Genomic DNA, 21,369 nt, shown 5'->3' with positions numbered 1-21,369 from the left:
AAATGTGAACCCTTCTCCAATGCACTAGTTCCTCAGCCACGCATTCATCTGCCCTATCCTTCTATTCCTGCCCTCACTAGCTCGTAGTGCCATGAGTAATTCAGATATTACTACCTTCGAGGACCTCCTTTTTAAATTCCTGCCTAACTTTCTATATTCTCCCTTCAGAATGTCATCCTTTTCCCTTCCTATGTCATTGATCCCAATGTGTACAAAGATGTTCTGCTGGTCCCTCTCCCTTTTGAGAACATTCTGCTCTCTCTCTGAGACATTCTTGATCCTGGCACCAGAGAAGCAACACACCATTCTGATTTTTCGTTGCTGGCGCAGAAACGTCTATCTGTGCCTCTGCCTAGAGAGTCCCCTATCACAATCAATTGCTTGGAACCTGATGTACCTCTCATTGCATTACAGCCTGTCATGATACCAGAAACTTGGCTGTTCATGCTACATTCCTCTGAGAGTCCATCATCCCCTACATTTTCCAAAACAGCATACTTGTTTGAAATGGGGATAGCCACAGAAGACTCTTGCACTACCTGCCTACGTCTCCTACCTTTCCTGGAATTAACCCATCTATCTGACTGTATCTACGGCTTTTCTTCCTTCCTATAACTGCCATCCATTACATCCCCTGTCCTTGTATCTCTAACTGGCGCTCCAACCAATGCATGTGATCTGAAATGATTTGCAACCAAACACACTTACTGCGGACATTATCATCAGTAACGTAGAAACTCTCCCTAAACTCCCACATTGGACATAGCACTCTACTAAAGGCCATCTTTGCTCCTTCACAATCTACAGACCCAGAAAATAGCACCATCTTTTTTGCTCTAAAAACCAGTGCTCTAGGCTAACATAGTACTTATGGTTTATATTTTTAAAATTTAATCAAGAAACAGATTTTAATAACACATATAATCAAGAAAGAACGCTTTCTATTCACTTCTGTAGGCTTACAGCAACGTTACACATTAAAAACTATGCAATTATGTGTTTTGTGCCATGAGTTGTCTTACATAGGTTCCTCCAATGTCAGCTGTGAATTTTGTTTGTTAATTTTTCCTCGACGCACTCCGATGTCCCATACATGAACAAACAGCAAGGCAGTAGCTGTGCAGAGTCACTGCTGTGTCAGTTAGCAGTGTAGGTTTCTTTCCCTCTCTCCCTCCTGACCATTTCTTGGTGCCTTTTGTCTGTCTTTCACCCTTTTTAAAAAAAATATATTTGTTTTGAAAAACAGATTTTTTAATATTACAAAAATACAAAACCATACAATTCAAACCATTACAGGAAAAGAGCCAAAGTGAACAAAAAGATCTCACATATGTACAAAACATAGATCTATATAGAAAAAAAACCCAACTAAATACATAAATAAAAAATAATTTAAACTAACTAATAAATAATGATAATATGGCTCAGTGAAACAAGACACTAACCCTCGACCATCGAGAGCAATAACTCACACATATTCATATATTCATAGTTCCTCCTCACTGGATATTAGATTCATAAAAAACAATTGTTATGGCCATATGAAAGCCCTTATTACTGTGGCAGACAAATCTGTGTCCAGATAGTCCAAAAAGAGCTACCATGCCTTATGGAAATTCTCAGTTTTATGGTGCACCATGCTTGTAAAAAAATCCAAAGGAATATGCTCCATAACTATTTATGCCAGTCTGACAAACCCAGCGGATTCTGAGACATCAAACTGAGCAGAATATTCTTTCTTGTGCAGAAAGCAAACATATTAAAATGTTTTTATCGTATGCACATCCAAAGAAAGTACACTAGGCAGGCCAAGAAGTATAGAAACCGAGTCCATCTCCACCGTTATCCCTAAAATCCTTTCTATTGTACCAACCACAGTGCTCCAGTATGTCAGGGGCCTGCAGCAGGACCAAAGGTAATGAGTGCAGGCTTGAAAGGCAGAATGTGTTGCTGGAAAAGTGCAGCGGGTCAGGCAGCATCCAAGGAACAGGAGAATCGACGTTTCGGGCATAAGCCCTTCTTCAGGAATAAGCCCTGAAGAAGGGCTTATGCCCGAAACATTGAATCTCCTGTTCCTTGGATGCTGCCTGACCCGCTGCGCTTTTCCAGCAACACATTTTCAGCTCTGATCTCCAGCATCTGCAGTCCTCACTTTCTCCTCGAAAGGCAGAATGGTCTACTCCTGCACCTATTGTCTATTGAGTGAAAGTGCCCATACTCACTTTGCACTTGGGCCATGTTGAAGATATTCCTGCTTTAAATTCTGATAAATGATCTGGAGCCAAGTTGACCCTGTGGAGAATCTTCAACTTTAAGCATGAGTCCTATTCCAAATCAAGATCTTTCTCGTGCTTTCCCATATATCCTCCCACGTCTGTGAGGGGTCTCCCATACCCTACAAAACCATTCGGTCTCCTCTGAGGGACCACCCCTCAACAGGTGATTAAAAAGTGCTGACAGAAAGTGTATTCTTAGCACCAAGCACCCTCTTCTCTATGTCAGATCTGGAGGAGTTGGTTAAAAGGGTAGTTCCTTTTTAAATGAAATCCTTAATCTGGAAAAAATGAAAGAGGCCCCTGCTAGGTAACTCGTATTTCTGAGTTAACTTGTCAAAATACATCATCGTGTCCCCTCAATAAATCACTCAGAAAGACACATCCTTAGCTGCCCAGTTTAAACCCAGAGTCTATCATCCCCGGTTAAAACCCAGCATGCTAATTATAGGTAGGTGTAAGAGATGATGTTTTGGCAATATTGCCTTCACTCGGCCACATTGCCCTCCATGCTTTAACAGGATTAATAACTATTGGGTTTTGGCAATATTCTGTAACTGGAATAGCAAGCTAGTAAGGGGGCACCTTGTCTGAGAAGTTTTATTATCTAAGCATAGGCACAGTCACTCATATAGGATAGAAGCAAACTTAGCTGATATTTTTAATGTCCGGTAAATCCACTCCCCCTAGTCTGTGAGGCAGTTGCAATTTATTTAGCTTAATAAGGGGCTGCTCATGATGACAGATGAAAGAGCTGAAGCAGCCATTCAAACTCCTGAATGTTTGCCTAGTGAAAATCAAAGGGACCGTCCGCATAGGGTAGTCGGGGAAGAATATTTATTTTAATGAGGGCTATCCGACCTAACCAAGAAACCGGAAGCGCCTCCCATCTGCGAAGGTCTTGTTGATTTTGTCAAATAAATGAACAAAGTTAGCCAATCAAAAACAGAAGTAATGAATATACCTAAATAAAGAACCCCCCTCCCCCCGTTACCACTTAAAAGGGAATCGAGATTTGCCCTTCAAATGTGGTATTTTTGTAAGATCACCCAAAGGTATAGCCTCCAATTTTGCAAAGTTGATCTTGTAACCCAAAAAGGCTCCAAACGAATTGATGCATTGTATCAGATGATAAACCGAAACTGCTGGGTTTGACAAAAAGATGAGGACATCAGCTGCATACAATGAAATCTTATGTGATTTTGAACCCACTTCTGGGGCCAGTATATTAGGAGCCCTACGAATGGCCTCCGCATGGTGGCTCAATCACCAATGTAATCTTGCAATGGCAAGAGGGGACAGCCTTGTTCACTGCCCCTAAAGATGTTAAAATTACTTGATTGCACACCATTGTTGATAACCGCAGCAAGAGGGTTGCTGTAAAGAATCTTTACCCATTTTATAAGACTTCGCCCAAGCCAAACTGGTCTAGAGTATAATAAGATACACTCGTCCCGGTCAAATGCCTTCTCTGCATCTAGAGAGATCACTAATCCCTGTACAGCCTGTTGTTGACATGCTTGAATCACATTAAGTAACTATCCTAACATTATCGGAAGGCTTTTATAAAGCCTGTCTGGTCCTCTTTAATAAAAGAAGGCAGCAAAGATTCCAGCCCTAACACAAGAGTCTTAGAAAGGATTTTAAAATCAATATTTAAAAGTAAAACAGGCCTATAGGAAGCACAGTCAAGAATGTGTTGCTGGAAAAACACAGCAGATCAGGCAGCATCCAAGGAGCAGGAGAATTGATGTTTAGGGCATAAGGCTTTCAGCAGTCCTTCCAGGCATTCCTTTTTATGAATAAGAGAGATATTGGCCTCTCTTAGACATGGCGGGAGGCAATCATGACTGTACGAGCCATTAAACATGTTAAGCATTGAACCTGACAGCCTGCTTATAAATTCCTTATAAAATTCACTGGGAAGTCAATCAGGAGCAGATGCCTTTCCGCTCTGAAGCTGCCTCAGGGCCTCCTGCACCTCTTGCTCTGATAACAGGGCATTAAGAAAAGACTCTTAGAGTCATAGAGTCATAGAGATGTACAGAATGGAAATAGACCCTTCGGTCCAACCTGTCCATGCCGACCAGATATCCCAACCCAATCTAGTCCCACCTCCCAGCACCCGGCCCATATCCCTCCAAACCCTTTCTATTCATATACCCATCCAAATGCCTTTTAAATGTTGCAATTGTACCAGCCTCCACCACTTCCTGTCAGAGCTCATTCCATACACATACCACGCTCTGTGTGAAAAAGTTGCCCCTTAGGTCTCTTTTATGTCTTTGCCCTCTCACCCTAAACCTATGCCCTCTCATTCTGGACTCCCCCACCCCAGGGAAAAGACTTTGCCTATTTATCCTATCCATGCCTCTCATGATTTTATGAACCTCTATAAGGTCACCCCTCAGCCTCTGACGCTCCAGGGAAAACAGCCCCAGCCTGTTCAACCTCTTCCTATAGCTCAACCCCTCCAACCCTGGCAACATCCCTGTAAATCTTTTCTGAACCCTTTCAAGTTTCACAACATCTTTCCGATAGAAAGGAGACCAGAATTGCACACAGTATTCCAACAGTGGCCTAACCAATGTCCTGTACGGCTGCAACATGACATACTATACTCACTATGCTTACCAATAAAGAAAAGCATACCAAACACCTTCTTTACTATCCTATCTACCTGCGACTCCACTTTCAAGGACAAATGAACCTGCACAGCAAGGTCTCTTTGTTCAGCAACACTCCCTCGGGCTTTACCATTAAGTGTATAAGTCCTGCTAAGATTTGCTTTCCCAAAATGCAGCACCTCACATTTATCTGAATTAAACTCCATATGCCTCTTCTCAGCCCATTGGCCCATCTGGGCCAGATCCTGTTGTAATCTGAGATAACCTTCTTCACTGTCCACTACACCTCCAATTTTGGTGTAATCTGCAAACTTACTAATTGTACCTCTTATGCTCGCATCCAAATCATTTATGTAAATGACAAAATGTAGAGGACACAGCACCAATCCTTGTGGCACTCCACTGGTCACAGGCCTCCAGTCTGAAAAACAACCCTCCACCACCACCCTGTGTCTTCTACCTTTGAGCCAGTTCTGTATTCAAATAGCTAGTTCTTCCTGTATTCCGTGAGATCTAACCTTGCTAATCAGTCTCCCATGGGGAACCTTGTCGAACACCTGACCGAAGTCCATATAGATCACATCTACTGCTCTGCCCTCATCAATCTTCTTTGTTACTTCTTCAAAAAACTCAATCAAGTTTGTGAGACATAATCTCCCACGCACAAAGCCATGTTGACTATCCCTAATCAGTCCTTGCCTTTCCAAATACATGTACATCCTGTCCCTCAGGATTCTCTACAACAACTTGTCCACCACTGAGGTCAGGCTCACTAGTCTATAGTTCCCTAGCTTGTCCTTACCACCCTTCTTAAACAGTGGCACCATGTTAGCCAACCTCCAATCTTCTGGCACCTCATCTGTGATTATTGATGATACAAATATCTCAGGCAAGAGTAATTAGTTCCCCAGCTTCCCACAGAGTTTTGTGGTACACCTGATCACATCCTGATGATTTATCCACCTTAATGCATTTCAAGACATCCAGCACTTCCTCCTCTTAATATGGACATTTTTCAAGGTGTCACCATCTATTTCCTTACAGTCTATGTCTTCTATATCCTTTTCCACAGTAAATACTGATGCAAAATACTCTTTTCATATCTCCTCCATTTTCTGTGGCTCCACACAAAGGCCGCCTTGCTGATCTTTGAGGGGCCCTATTCTCTCCCTGGTTACCCTTTTACCTTTAATGTATTTGTAAAACCCCTTTGGATTCTCCTTAATTCTATTTGCCAAAGCTACCTCATTTCCCTCTTAAGTATGCTCCTACTGCCTTTATACTCTTCTAAGGATTCACTCGATCTCTCCTGTCTATACCTGACATATGCTTCCTTCTTTTTCTTAACCAAACCCTCAATTTCTTTAGTCATCCAGCATTCCCTATACCTACCAGCCTTCCCTTTCACCCTAACAGGAATATACTTCCTCTGATTTTCGTTATCTTATTTCTGAAGGCTTCCCATTTTCCAGCAGTCCCTTTACCTGCGAACATCTGCCCCCAGTCAGCTTTCGAAAGTTCTTACCTAATACCATCAAAATTGGCCTTTCTCCAATTTCGAACTTCAACTTTTAGGTCTGGTCTATCCTTTCCCAACACTGTTTTAAATCTAATAGAATTATGGTCGCTGGCCCCAAAGTGCTCCCTCACTGACACCTCAGTCACCTACCCTGCCTTATTTCCCAAGAGTAGGTCAGGGTTTGCACCTTCTCTAGTAGGTACAGCGACATATTGAATCAGAACATTTTCTTGTACACGCTTAACAAGTTCCTCTCCGTCTAAACCCTTAACACTATGGCAGTTCCAGTCTAGGTTGTTCGGAGGTTACAACTGGGAGCTCCCGACTTTTAAAAAACGACTACGTCCTAGCCTGCCCACCCTCACAGCTTTCAGACTGATTTAATTTGGAGTAAAATCTCTGAAATACCACATTAACCTTTTGCAATCACAGGTTAGATTTCCAGTATCTTCCCTGAGCATCGTAATGACTTTGGGGGCACTCTTTTTTTTCTGGCAAGATACACTAAGTACTTGCCCAGTTTGTCACCATGCTTAAACAACCTTTGTTTTGCAAAAGTAAGCTCTTTCTTTGCAGTCTGTGTGAGCATGGAGTTCAATGTAGACCGAAGCACTGTGATCCTCTGTAACCAACGAGGGCCTGTCAAAGTACACCTTTTTTGGCTGCCTTCAACCATGTTTCAATTGCTGCTCACCCTTCTGCCTCCTCCTACTGGCAGAGTAGGAAATAACTAGCCCTCTGGCATAAGCTATAGCCGTTTCGCAGAGAACAGATGGGCTACTAGCTGAACCTGAATTAATGTATAGGAATGCCCTGAATTCCTTGGAGATATGCCGAGATGCAAGATTAACGCATCTATCAGAAATTTAAGGGGATGGGCTGGAGGACAGTAGACATTTAAAATACCATATTTTTCCCCTTTTAACAAAGCTTTAAGAATTAGGAACCTCCCATATGTGTCTTTAACTAACTTAGATGAGAGATTCCTCCTAACTAGTATGGCTGCTCCCCTACTCCTGGTATTAAAAGGTGAAAAGAAAATGTGATCAAACCCATCCTGCTGTAATTTCAAATGTTCCTGACCATTCATATGCGTCTCCTGCAATAAGGCAATATCCACCTTTTCCTTTTTAAGACTCAAGTGTACCTTTTTCCTCTTGAATGTTCCAGGTTCCCCTTTATGTTCCAGGTACACCATTTAAACAGTCATTAGCCATAATCTTCTGTAGTAGCATTTAGTCTCCAGAGAGGAAGAACTCGAATTACAAATCACTGAGCCATAGTAAAAGAAAATCCACAGAACATAAAAAAACTACACAAACTAAAACCACTACAGTTAATAAACCCACAAAACTATCAAAAACTATATTCAACAAAAACCAAAAAAAATGCAACATATAAAGTGTCACTGGCACTGGATAGGGGAATTCACTCCCCGGCCAAAGAGGCCCCCCCCACACACTCCAAACTTCCCGCCCCATTGCCAATACAGCAATCAGGGCATTTGAATACCAGAACCAGGCTTAAACTGCCTGTGAATAGGCATCTAGCCATTTTCCCTCCTAGCTGGAGCTACACTGCAAACACGAGCAAAAACATAAAATAAAGAAAACAGAATAACAATGTAAACAATGTGAGGCATTTGATAAGGTTCCCCATGGTTCAAAATACAGAGGCATGGGATTGAGAGTGATTTAGCAGTTTGGATCAAAAATTGGCTAGCTGAAAGAAGCCATAGGGTGGTGGTTGATGGGAAATGCTCATCCTGGAGTTTAGTTACTAGTGGTGTACCGCAAGGATCTATTTTGGGTCCTTTGCTGTTTGTCATTTTTATAAACGACCTGGATAAGGGTGTGAAAGGATGGTTTAGTAAATTTGTGGATGACACTAAGGTCGGTAGAATTGTGGATAGTGCCAAAGGATGTTGTAGGTTATAGAGGGACATAGATAAGCTACAGAGCTGGGCTGAGGGGTGGCAAATGGAGTTTAATGGGGAAAAGTGTGAGGCGATTCACTTTGGAAGGAGTAACAGGAATGCAGACTACTGGGCTAATGGTAAGTTTCTTGGGAGAGTAGATGTGCAGAGAGATCTCGGTGTTCATGTACATAGAGCTCTGAAAGTTGCCACCTAGGTTGTTAAGAAGGCATATGGTGTGTTGGCGTGTATTGGTAGAGAGATTGAGTTTTGGAACCACGAGATCATGTTACAACTGTCCAAAACTCTGGTGAGTCCACATTTGGAGTATTGTGCACAGTTCTGGTCACTGCATTATAGGAAGGATGTGGAAGCTTTAGAAGGGGTTCAGAGGAGATTTACTAGGATGTTACCTGGAATGGAAGGAAGGAGAAAGTGAGGACGGCAGATGCTGGAGGTCAGAGTTGAGAGTGTGGTGCTGGAAAAGCACAGGCGGTCAGGCAGCATCCAAGGAGCAGGAGAATCGTTATTTTGGGCATAAGCCCTTCATCAGGAATGAGACTTGTGAGCTGGGAGCCTGAGAAATAAATGGGAGGGGAGGTGGGGCTGGGGGGAAGGTAGTTGATAATGCAACAGGTAAATGAAGGTGGGGAGAAGGTGATAGCTCAGAGAGGAAGGTGGAGCAGATAGGTGAGAAAGGTGATGGACGGATCAAGAGGGCGGTGCTGAGTTGGAGGCTTGGGACTGGAATAATATGGGGGGTGGAGGGGAATAAGGAAACTGGTGAAATCCACATTGATCCCATGTGGTTGCAGGGTCCCAAGGTGGAATATGAGGCGTTCTTCCTCCAGGCATCGGGTGGGAATGGTTTGGCGATGGAGGAGGCCCAGGTTCTACATATTCTCGGCAAAGTGGGAGGGGGAGTTGGTTGGTGTGGGTGTGCCAGCGATGTTTTCAGATACGATCCACAAGTTGCTGTCTTGTCTCCCCGATGTAGAGGAGACCACATCGGGTGCAACGGATACAGTTGATGACCTTTGTGGAGGTACAGGTAAATTTCTGTCGGATGTGGAAGGATCCTTTGGGGCCTTGGGTGGGGGGGTGAGGGGGAAGGTGAGGGCACAGGTTTTGTACTTCCTGCTGTGGCCAGGGAAGGTGCTGGGAGCAGGATGTGGGCTGGTTGGGGGGCGGGGGGGGTTAGGGGGGAGGATCTGACGAGGGAGTCGTGGAGGGAATAGTCTCTCTGGAACACTGATAGGCGTGGGGAAGGAAATATATCTCTGGTGGTGGGGTCTGATTGTAGTGGCAGAACTGGTGGAGGATGATGTGATGTATATGGAAGTTGGTGGGGTGGAAGGTGAGGACCAGAGAAGTCGTTCTGTCCTTGTTGCGTTGGGAGGGGTGGTGTTCAAGGGCAGAGGTGCTGGAAGTGGCAGAGATGCACTGGAAGGCATCGTCAACTGCGTGGGAAGAGAAATTCCGATCTTGGAAAGAGGTGGCCATCTAGGATTTTGTAATGTGAATTGGTCATCCTGGGAACAGATGTGGCAGAGGCAGAGGAATTGGGAATAAGGGATGGCGTTTTTACAGGAGGTAGGGTGGGAGGAGGTAGAACTTCAGTATGTAATGACACTTGGTGCAGACATCTACTGCAAGCCCACTGACTCCCACAGCTACCTAGACTACAGTTTCTCCCACCCCGCCTCCTGTAAAAATGCCATCCCTTATTCCCAATTCCTCCGCCTCCACTGCATCTGTTCCCAGGACCTTAAGGGCATATAAATGATCATTGGATATGGATGAAAATGGAATTGTGTACGTTAAATGGGCTTTGGATTGGTTTCACAGGTCGGTGCAACATCGAGGGCCGAAGGACCTGTACTGCGCTGTAATATTCTATGTTCTATGTCAAACAAAGAAGTTAGAAGTGTATAGTGAATATCCCACCCATTTCCTGGTATAGCTTAACTCAGAAATTAAAAGCAAATATTCCATCCGTCCCCAAGCATAATTTAACCCAGATTATTACCAAAAAAAGAGGAAAAGCAAACCCCAACAAGACTTCCTTTCTAAAAAGACGCTATTATCTATACATTTTAAATCGCTCAGCCTAAGTTAGCTTGTTCACAAAGTCTCTTGCCATCTCTGGCGAGTCAGAGAAGTGAACGTGTCCATTAAAGGTAATCTGAAGCGTCGCCGAGTAGCTGAGAGAGTACTGGATCCCGAGCTCCCTCAATCTTTTCTTGATACCATTGTAGGATTTCCTTTTTTGGATCACTGTTGCTGAGAAGTGTTGGAAAAATATGATCTGAGAGCCCTCGTAAACTAAGGCCTTTGGATCCTTCCCCTGGACTCTGGAAGCTTCCATGATCTTTCCTTGTCTCTATAATTATGGAATTGCACCAGGACAGAGCATTGGTCCAGACCTTGCCTTTGTTCCATGGCCCGGTGAGCTGTTTCAATCTTCAAACTTTCCATTCCAGCTTCCAAGTTAAGGAATTTCGACAGCCAAACCTCAAAAAATTCCACTGGTTGCTCACCTTCCTTCCCCTCCAGCAGACCAACAATCCGAATATTTTCCTCATGCCTCTATTCTCAAGATCATCAATCTGTTCAGGCAAATTACGAACCTGTGTCTCCAGGGCTTGGATCCTATTTGGAGGAATCAGTCTCAGCTTCCACTACTGTGATCCTGTGTTCGACCTCATACAACTTTTCCGAGGTGTCCCAGCTGCTGTTCATGTTTCTGCAACATAATAGAGATCGGAGCCAACTTGTCCTCAATCTGCTTCCCCAGCACCTTGCAAAGTTTTGTAAGCTCTGAAACCAAGGCCTGGTAAGTAGTTGGGTCTGGCGAGCCTGTAGATTGGGTCCTGGCCTCAGGTGAACCTGCTCCATTCTTTAGCATCCCTGAGGTGGCAAGAACGAAGGTAAGTGATCTTCTAGGACCTTCTAGGACTTCGTCACTCTACCAGAGTCCTACATTACCGCAATGACTGGGGTAGGGTGGGTAGAGGCTCTGTCCTGCATGTGCTACAGTGCGGAGCTCAGCGCAGCGATCTTCCTAGATCGCCGCCATCTTGGATCTCCCCCTTTCACCCTTTTTAAAGTGCTGTTGTTTTGACTTTTTTCCCCTAAAGTTCCAAACAATGCAATAGCATATAAAACAGTAATTGCTGCTCCTGCAATTTGAGGAAATTCAACACCTAAAATACCTCAAAAAAGGAGCAGCTCTTATAGCTACAACTTTTTCCCATCCTCCCCTCTGAATCTTTTAGGTTCCTCTTGATTCCCAATCATATTTTCAATCTGATACCTGTTATAATCACACATTTACTTCTTTATCTTAATTTTTATCCTGTTTGTTTCCAGAAAGCTCTGGATTTGTTTAGCCTTTTTTTCCCTTTTGAAGGAACATACCACGACTGCACCTGAACCATCTCTTTGAAGGTAGCCCACTGTTCAGTTACAAGTTTTCCCTCTACCTCTTGTTGAAGTGTATGCTGCCCAGCTCTATTTCTGATGAAGGGCTTATGCCTGAAATGTTGACTCTCATGCTGCTCACATGGTGCCTGACCTGCTGTGTTTTTCCAGCATCTGATCTCCAGCATCTGCAGTCCTCACTTGCTCCCAGCTCTGTACTTGTCTTATTGAAGTTCATCTCACTGCCAATGGATTTTTCTTACTCTGGATGTATTTCTGATTTTCTCCACCAAAATCCTGAACTTCATAATACAATGATTATACTCTCCTAAATGTTCCTGACTGACACCTGATCCACTTGTACCAGCTCATTTCCAAGAACCAGGTTCAATTGTGCATTCTTTCTTAATAAAACCCAAAAGAACTGTGGATGTTGTCAATTAGAAACAAAAACAGAAATTGCTGCAAAAGCTCACCAGGTCTCGCAGTATTTGTGGAGAGAAATCAGAGCTAACATTAGTGACTCTTCCTCAGTTCTGACTCAGCATAACAGGTGACTCATTCCTGGTGAAGGGCTCATGCTTGAAACGTTGATTCTCCTGCTTCTCAGATGCTGCCTGACCGGGTGTGCTTTTACAGCACCACACTCTTTGACTTTGATCTTCAGCATCTGCAGTCCTCACTTTCTCTTAACTGGTGTCCTGCCAATGCGTAGCTACCCAGCTATAACTAAGATTCATTTAGTTGCACCAACATATCTGATTCGGCCGCACAGCTACTGAAACCATACTTCTGTTACCTCAGAACACAGTGAGTTAGAAATTCAATCGTATGAGGAAGAATTTTGCCTGAACAACATGGGCATTGGTGATACAGTTTTGAAAATCAGCTATGATCATCAGTAATGAATTTCTTAACATTAAGGTAAAAAAGTATGATTCTCCAACCAAATGCTAATGACAAGATAAGAGGTAAGAGGCCAGTTTGTACCAATTTTCATGCATTAGCACTTTATTAAGTCTAGGCAAAAGTGAGGACTGCAGATGCTGGGCAGCATACACTTCAACAAGAGGTGGAGGGAAAACTTGTAACTGAACAGTGAGCTACCTTCAAAGAGATGGTTCAGATGCAGTCGTGGTATGTTCCTTCAAAAGGGAAAACAAGGCTAAACAAATCCAGAGTTCTCTGGAAACAAACAGGATAAAAATTAAGATAAAGAAGTAAATGTGTGACTATAACAGGTATCAGATTGAAAATATGATTGGGAATCAAGAGGAACCTAAAAGATTCAGAGACTGCAGAGGTTAGATCAGAGTGGTGCTAGAAAAGCACAGCAGGTCAGGCAACATCCAGGGAGCAGGAAAATTGATGTTTTGGGTAAAAGCCCTTCATCAGGAATAGAGGCAGGGAGTCTCTGGAGTGGAGATAAATGGTGGTGGTGGTGTGGGGTGGGGTGAGGGGGGTGGTGGGGGGGAAGGTGGTGGGCTGGGGAGAAGGTCTTCAGGTCAGAGGAGATGACCTGGGGGTTGCAGTGAGAGAGTGACTCACTCAGATTCTTGTGGAGAGAGGAGGAGAACTTCTTCAAGGTAAGCATCCTTGAAAGAGGATTCGCAGTAAGGTTAAAATCAGCCAGGCAAAAGTGAGGACTGCAGATGCTGAAAGTTATTAAGTCTTTTTCACTTGGGGGTGTGGTGGAGACAGGTTCCAATGGGACATTCAAGAAGGCTTTAGATGCTTTTTGGATAACAATAGTTTCGCGAGTTTTGAGAGGATTTGTAGCTTAGGTTGAGGTTCTGTATGTAAGTTTACTCGCTGAGCTGGAAAGCACAATAGTGTGCTTGGGTATGGGGAATAAGCAGGAGATTGGAACTAGGTAGTGATGCTCATCTGAAGAAAATGTGCTGACATGATGGGTCATATAGCTTCCTCCTGTGTTTAGAAATTCTATTGATTCTGTGATTATTACCTAATCAGTTTCCCATTCTCCCACCCATCAGATATCTGGTAAGATGGCTCCTGAGCCTGGGGCTTGTCCACTCCTGCTTTTCTTTTAGTTTCCCTTGTTTTTTCTCGCTTTCCTGTACTAATTTTTTGTTGAAGAGCTTGGTTGCAGCAACAGCATTGGCAACAGTGAGTGAGCCCAGCGTGGAGTCAGAGTGAGCCCAGCATCTCTGAATTGATGATGTGGTTTTAGTGCCGACTCATGTTTGCTGTGGCAGAGGCGAATTTGGGTTCCTGGTGGTGTCTGTGTTCAACACTGATTAATGGAGACAAGGCGGGTTTGGGCCCAGTACGAGACCCAACTGCATCGGTGAGGTGGGCCCAAAGCAGACCCATGATGGAGGCAGAGTTAAGTTTGGGTCAATGTGGTACTGGCATCATCAGTGGCTTCTGCATTGGTGAGATCCAGTGAGGACCCAGAGTAGTGAGAGCATCAGTGGAGGTGAGATGGTGCTGACGAGTGGTGGAGCATGAAGAAAACTCGTGTCTGGCCACCAGGCCTATGGCCTATGGCCCATGGCAGAGCACTTTACAAGAAGGAACTGTAAAGTTGAACACTATTTCTTTATTTTTCTGCCTTTGTGTGCTATGGTTTGGTTTATTTTTCTGTGTTTTAAGATGGCGCCGGAGAGTGGTGACATTGTACAACATTTTTCACTGTATTTTGTAACAAAATACATGTCCCTTGTCCCTCCTTTTCCCTTATAACCTTGCAAATCTTTCCAACTGAAATATTTGTCCAATTTCCTTTGAAAATTACTGATAAATTTTCATTCATTGCTTTTCTCGTTATGAATTGTTTAAAGTAAGCTCCTCGCAAAAGAAATTTTGACATTTCATTTGTATGCAAGAGTAGCAGTTTAAAATGTGGGTATTTAAAATGTATTTTTATGTATCTTGCAGGTATATTTTATTTGATGGAGATGTGGATGCTCTCTGGGTAGAGAACATGAACTCAGTAATGGATGACAACAAGTTGTTGACTCTAGCTAATGGTGAACGTATCAGGCTACAAGCACACTGTGCACTGCTGTTCGAGGTACTGCTGCGGCAATCTTTATTTTCAGATTTTTCTGTGTTTTGGAAAATCAGTGATGGGAAGGAGAATGTTTATCCTTTCAGAGTCCTAAAGGCAAAAATAAAAATGAGGTTGTGCAAGATCTGATTTATCACATGGCAGCTAATTCTGACCATTAAATCAAGGGGAAGCTGAGTTATTCACTTACTGCCCTGCATTGTCAGAAGTTAGGGTACAATGCAAATATATGCTAAAATTTCTTCTATTCTTTGAAAACTAAGTGGAGCTTTCATTAGAGACAGATCTTTAGCAGCAGGAGGAGGTGACACAGTGGTAATGTCACAGGACTAGTAACCCAGAGGCTCAGGTTAATGTGGTGAAGACATGGATTTGAATCCTCCTGATGGTGAAATTTGAACTCAATATTAAAAGCAAACAAATAAGCCAGTCTAATGCCAACTATGTAACTACCTTTGATTGTCATAAAAATCCATCATTCATTAATGTCCTTTATGGAAGGAAATCTGCCATCTTTACCTGATTAGGCCTTGATGTAGAATCATAAATTCCCTACAAGTCCACACTGACCCTCTGAAGAGTAACCCACCTGGACCCATTCTCCAACCCGATTATTCTACATTTACCCCTTATTAATGCACCTCACCTACACAACCCTGAGTACTTTAAATAATTTAGCTCAGTCAATTCACCTAATCTGCACATCTTTAGACTGTGGGAGGAAACCCACGCAGACATGGGGAGAATGTGTAAACTCCACATAGCCAGTCGGCCAAGGCTAGAATCGAACCTGAGTTCCTGGTACTGTGGGGTAGTAGTGCTAACCACTGAGCCACCAGGCCACCCAGACCTGCGACAATGTTGTTGACTGTTAAGTCCTGGGCTGGCCAGTGATGCCCACTTCACATAAACAAGTCAGTGCCAACACATAGATAGCTTTATAGGACAGAATTTTCTTAAATGAAACCTTTTTTACTTGGGTGTCATGCTTGTTTGCTGAACATCCACAATGGAACACCCAAGGGCTCTTCTCAAATTAGGCATGTCAGAGGTCGCCAGGAGTGCCATCCTCTGAAATCAAGCCCTGAACAAAAGTCCTGCCTCACAATAGTTACTAATCAATCAGAGGGTGGTGGCTTTTACACTCAGCAGTGCCAAGAAGGAGTGAAAAAGTGTGGTGCTGGAAAAGTACAGCCAGTCAGGCAGTGTCTGAGGAGCAGGAGAGTCAAGTATCAGCTCTTTCTTTGCTTGAAACATCGACTCTCCTGCTCCTCAGATGCTGCCTGACCGGCTGTGCTTTTCCAGCACTCAGCTTTTTGAGTGTGACCTCCAGCATCTGTAGTCCTCAATTTCTCCTAGTGCTAGGAAGGAGGTTCATGTTGCTGCCGACAGGACAGTCTAGGTTGCAAGGACCCAGGTGTCAGGTAAATGCATTGTTGTGGAGTTAGGAGAGGTTATGGGGTTGGAGGGGGCCACAGGGAGTGGAAGTTGTAGGGCTGGAGGTGAGGCTGCTTCATGCTCAGGCCCTCAATTGTCTACAACTTGATTTAGAATTCAAAGGCCCCTTTACTATATTGCCTGAGATTGTGCTTGTTGCTATTGGTGGCAGGTAGTCATTTGTAACAGAAGACATCATTATTGTAATGATTAAAAAAAGGGGGGTTTTCTGAGCATCCTGCTCATTTCCAAGAAGCAGGAAGGATAGGCTGGAGGTCCTAAAACCAAAACTCCCAACTGACAAGCACTCTGCAGTGGTGAGAATCTGTCCTTAAGTAGCCCTTAATTGATCTGTAACTGAATACTGAAGGATCTTGACTGACAGTGGGCCAGGCAGGTTGAGCAGGTGCCTTCCCTGCCTAGTCCCAAATTCTGGTGGCGGTTGAAAAGTGATGGGATTCTGCTCTACCCTGTCTAAATAAGTTGACTTATCCCCTCTGGGCCCAGCAGCTCCATGACTGTCAGATTCTGTCTATAATATGACTTTCTTGTTTAGGAGGAGAAAGTAAGAGCTGAAGATGCTGGAGATCAGAGTTGAGAGTGTGGTGCTGGAAAAGCACAGCAGGTCAAGCAGCATCAGAGGAGCAGGAAAATCAACGTTTCGGACATAACCCCTTCATCAGGAATGAAGCTTATGTGCCAGGAACATGAGAGATAAATGGGATTGGGGTGGACCTAGAGAAAAGGTAGCTGGGAATGCAATAGGTAGATGAAGGTGGGGGAGAAGGTGATAGATTAGAGAGGAGGGTGGAGCAGATAGATGGGAAAGACAATGGACAGATCAAGAGGGCGGTGCTGAGTTGGAGGTTTGGGACTGGGATAAGGTGAGGGGAGGGGAAATGTGGAAACTGGTCAAATTCCACATTAATCCTGTGTGGTTGCAGGGCCCCAAGGTGTGAGGTGAGGTTTTCTTCCTCCAGGCATCGGGTGGTTAAGGTTTGGTGATGGAGGACGCCCCGGACCTGCATGTCCTTGGTGGACGGGGAGGGGGAATTGAACTGTTCAGCCATGTTTTACCAGTTTCCCCATTTCCCCTCCTCCCATCTTATCCCAGTCCCAATCTTCCACCTCTACACCGCCCTCATGACCTGTCCATCGTCTTTCCCATCTATCCGCTCCACCCTCCTCTCCGACTTATCACCTTCTTCCCCACTTTCATCTATCTATTGCATTCCCAGCTACCTTCCCCTCAGCTCACCTCCCTCCCATTGATCTCTCAGCCCCCCGCCCCACAAGCCTCATTCCTGATGAAGGGCTTATACCCAAAACGTCGATTCTCCTGCTTTTCTTGTTTAGGAGGTAAGTTGAGTCCAACCAAGAGATGCTTATAATTGTTACAGGAAGAAGGCACTTCACATCCCAGGCTGGATATAAGATGAATTCCCAGTGTGAAAGGATTATTAACTCTGCTAATCAATTCCCTATGAGTACTCTTTTCTGATTAGGTATGACATGCCATAACATCACTCAACACACCAGCTAGCTCCTTTACTCCTTTAAATAATATCCTTCACTCAGCATTATAAAAATAAAATATATCATGCTTACAGTCCCTTTGGAACAAATTTCAGTCTCCATATAAAGAGTGTCCATAAATATTGAATTTCATTGCTGCGAAATGTGCTTTATCGCTAGTTTTAATGTTGCTTCACTTCATAGTACAATTCTGCTGCCATACTTACTGAGAGTGAAGTGGGACAATCAGGACTATGAAGTCTGTAGAGTTTCAAGATCTCAACCTGCGTCACCCTACAAATGCAGCAATTTTCAAAGGGTTGCTCAAGCTTCCTTTTCTCATTATCATCTGGCTAGGGAATTTTTTTAAACAGAATTGATCGTCCATATTTGATATGGCGATGTTAGGGGAGGCGATGGCCATGTAGCATTATCATTAGACTATTAACCCAGAGAGCCAGGTAATGTTCTGGGGACCTGGGTTCAATTCCTGGTGGTATTTGAATTCAATAAAACCAAAAATATGGAATTATTAATGTGATGGTGACCCCTGAAATTGTTCACAATTATTGGAGAAAAGCCCATCTGGTTCATGAATGTACTTTAAGGTTAGAAACTGCTGTCCTTACCTGGTCTGGCCTACATGTGACAGCAATGTAATTGACTCTTAACTGCCTTCTAGTCAATTAGGGATGGGTAGTAAATGCTGGCCCAACTAGGGAATGAATTTTTAAAAAGTACTCATTACTCAAAACAAAAATAGACACTTCTGGAAAAGCTCAGCAGGTCTGGCAGCATCTGTGGAAAGAGATCAGAGTTAACATTTCCGGTCAAGTGACGCTTCTTCAGAAGTGCTGGTAACTAGGAAAAAGTTGGTCTTGATGCAGAAGATAGGTTGTGGGGAGGGGGTAAGAAGAAAGTTATTGGTGGAGATAGAGCCCCAAGAGAGAGAAGAACAGTTTTCAGACAAAGGAGTGCATTGTTGTTTCTGATTTCCAGCATCTGCGGTTCTTTCAGTATTTAACTTATTGCAAGACTCTCTGTAAGAGTCTGTCGCACTCAATCCTTAGACAGCAGCTTCCAAACCTGCAATCACTTTAGAACATAGAACATAGATAAGTACAGCACAGAACAGACCCTTCAGCCCATGATGTTGTGCCGAGGATTATTCCTAATCTAAAATAAAATAACCTAACCTACATACCTCTCAATTCACTGCTGTCCATGTGTATGTCCAGCAGTCGCTTAAATGTCCCTAATGGCTCTGCTTCCACCACCACCGCTGGCAACACATTCCATGCATTCACAACTCTTTGTGTAAAGAACCTACCTATGACATCTCCTCTATACCTTCCTCCTAACACCCCTCGTGCCAGTCAATCCTGCCCTGGGGAAAAGTCTCTGGCTATTGACTCTATCCATACCTCTCATTACGTTGTTTACCTCGATCGGGTTACCTGTCTTCCTCCTTCTCCAGAGAGAAAAGGCTGAGCTTAGTCAACCTCTCTTCGTACGACAAGCCCTCCAGTCCAGGCAGTATCCTGGTCAATCTTTTTTGCACCCTCTTCAAAGCCTCCTTATCTTTCCTATGGTAGGGTGATCAGAACTTGACACAATATTCCAAGTGTGGTCTCACCAGGGACTTGTAGAGCTGCAGCAAAACCTCACAGCTCTTAAACTCGATCCCCCTGTTAATGAAAGCCAAAACACCATATGTTTTCTTAACAACCCTATCCACTTGGGTGGCAATTTGAGGGATTATGCAGTTGAATACCAAGATCCTGCTGTGCCTCCATGCTGCCAAGAATTCTATCTTTAATCCTATTTTCAACATTCAAGTTCGACCTTTCAAAATGCATCACTTCGCATTTATCCAGGTTGAACTCCATCTGCCATTTCTCAGCTCAGCTCTGCATCCTGTCTATGTTGCACTGCAGCCCACAGTAGCCCTTGATACTATTGATGGTTCCTCTAACCTTTGTGTCATTGGCAAATTTACTAACCTACCCTTCAACCTCCTCATCCAAGTCATTTATAAAAACTAAGAAGAGTAGAGGCCCAAGAACAGAGCCCTGCGGGACACCACTCAACACTGACCTCCAGGCAGAATACTTTCCATCCAGAACCACTCTCTGCTTTTTTAATCCAGACAGCCAAATTTCCCTGTATTCCATACCACCTGATTTTATGAATGAGCCTGCCTTGGAGAACTTTATCAAATGCCTTGCTGAAGTCCATATACTCCACATCCACTGCTCGACCTTCATCAACCTGTCTCGTCACCTCTTCAAAGACCTCAATAAGAGTTGTGAGACATGACGTGCTCCTCACAAAGCCAGGCTGACTGCCTTTAACCACACTATGCTTTTCCAAATAGTCATAAATCCTAGACCTCAGAATTCTTTCCAAAACCTTGCTGACCACAGACGTAAGACTGACTGGTCTGTAATTGCCAGGGTTTTCCCTATTCCCATTCTTGAAAAGAGGAGCAACATTCACCTCCCTCCAATCCTCCGGTATGACTCTGTGGAGAATGAGGAAGCAAAGATCTTCGCCAGCGGCTTAGCAACCTCCTTCTGGAGCAGCCTCAGATAAATCTGGTCTGGTCCTGGGGACTTATAAATCTTAATGTTTGCCAAAGTTTCCAGCTTATCAACTTCATCAATCTTGATCTGTTCAAGCCTATTTCCCAGCTCCTCAAAGTTCTCATTCACAACAAGGTCCCTTTCTTTGGTGAAAATCGAAGCAAAAAACCCATTTAGGGCTTCCCCTATCTGCATTTTCATCTAGAAGGATGAAATCAGCAGCTCCATAGGAAAACTGTTCCGTGCAAGTTCCCCTCGAAGCAACTCACGTCCTGACTCGGAAATGTATCCCCACTCCTTCACTGTCACTGGGTCAAAATCCTGGAATTCCCTCCCTAAGGACATTGTGGGTCTACCTACAGCACATGGACTGCTACGGTTCAAGAAGGCAGCTCACCCCAACCTTCTCAAGGGGCTACTAGGGACAGGCAAACCAGTTCTGGTGTGAGATTGGTAAGTTTGTATGACTAGAATATAATGATAGAATTATAGCTTCACCTCAATGACATGCTTGACAGCAGCTGGATTTTGTGTTAAACCTGTCAAAATCACTGCCATGAAAAGCATACATACTAAATACGCATTAAAGATATGCTTAATAAATTAGAGTTCACTAGTGTGGCGAGACTTGTAGCTATACCATGCAGACTGTGAAGAACTCTCTTATGGAAATCCTGTCAACAGTTTGGGATGATCAGGGTACACATGTGATGCAGGATCAGTTTTGGAATTAAAGCATGGATCAAAGTGGGTATATAAGAGTTAACTGATGAAGATTTATTATTTATGAAACTCTATTGGCCTTTTCTTGATATGTGCATGTTGAGCCTGTCCTTTACTTCTCTCTGGGTGATATAGGTTGGAGATTTACAGTATGCATCTCCAGCCACGGTCTCTCGCTGTGGGATGGTGTACGTGGACCCCAAGAACCTGCGCTATAGACCCTTTTGGGAAAAGTGGACTAATGAGAGGACAAGCAAGGTATAAACTGATTTTCATAAGCTGTTTCAAATTTTCTACATTGAAACATCTACAGTT

The 21,369-nt window shown here is 43.8% G+C and overlaps 1 protein-coding gene across 1 annotated transcript in view; it reads left to right on the top strand.

Moving 5' to 3' along the window:
• dnah10 (dynein axonemal heavy chain 10) overlaps nt 1-21,369 on the top strand; it is a 320,465-nt gene that overhangs the window by 170,717 nt on the left and 128,379 nt on the right. The window contains exons 41-42 of the mRNA XM_072587595.1: nt 14,662-14,797; nt 21,190-21,312. Coding sequence (XP_072443696.1) covers nt 14,662-14,797; nt 21,190-21,312 — 259 coding nt within the window. The remainder of the gene's footprint in view (nt 1-14,661; nt 14,798-21,189; nt 21,313-21,369) is intronic.

Source organism: Chiloscyllium punctatum, chromosome 17 (assembly GCF_047496795.1).
Source record: "Chiloscyllium punctatum isolate Juve2018m chromosome 17, sChiPun1.3, whole genome shotgun sequence".
NCBI lineage: Eukaryota > Metazoa > Chordata > Chondrichthyes > Orectolobiformes > Hemiscylliidae > Chiloscyllium > Chiloscyllium punctatum.
The sequence above is the reverse complement of the archived record's forward strand: the minus strand, read 5'-3'. Positions and strand labels throughout refer to the sequence as shown.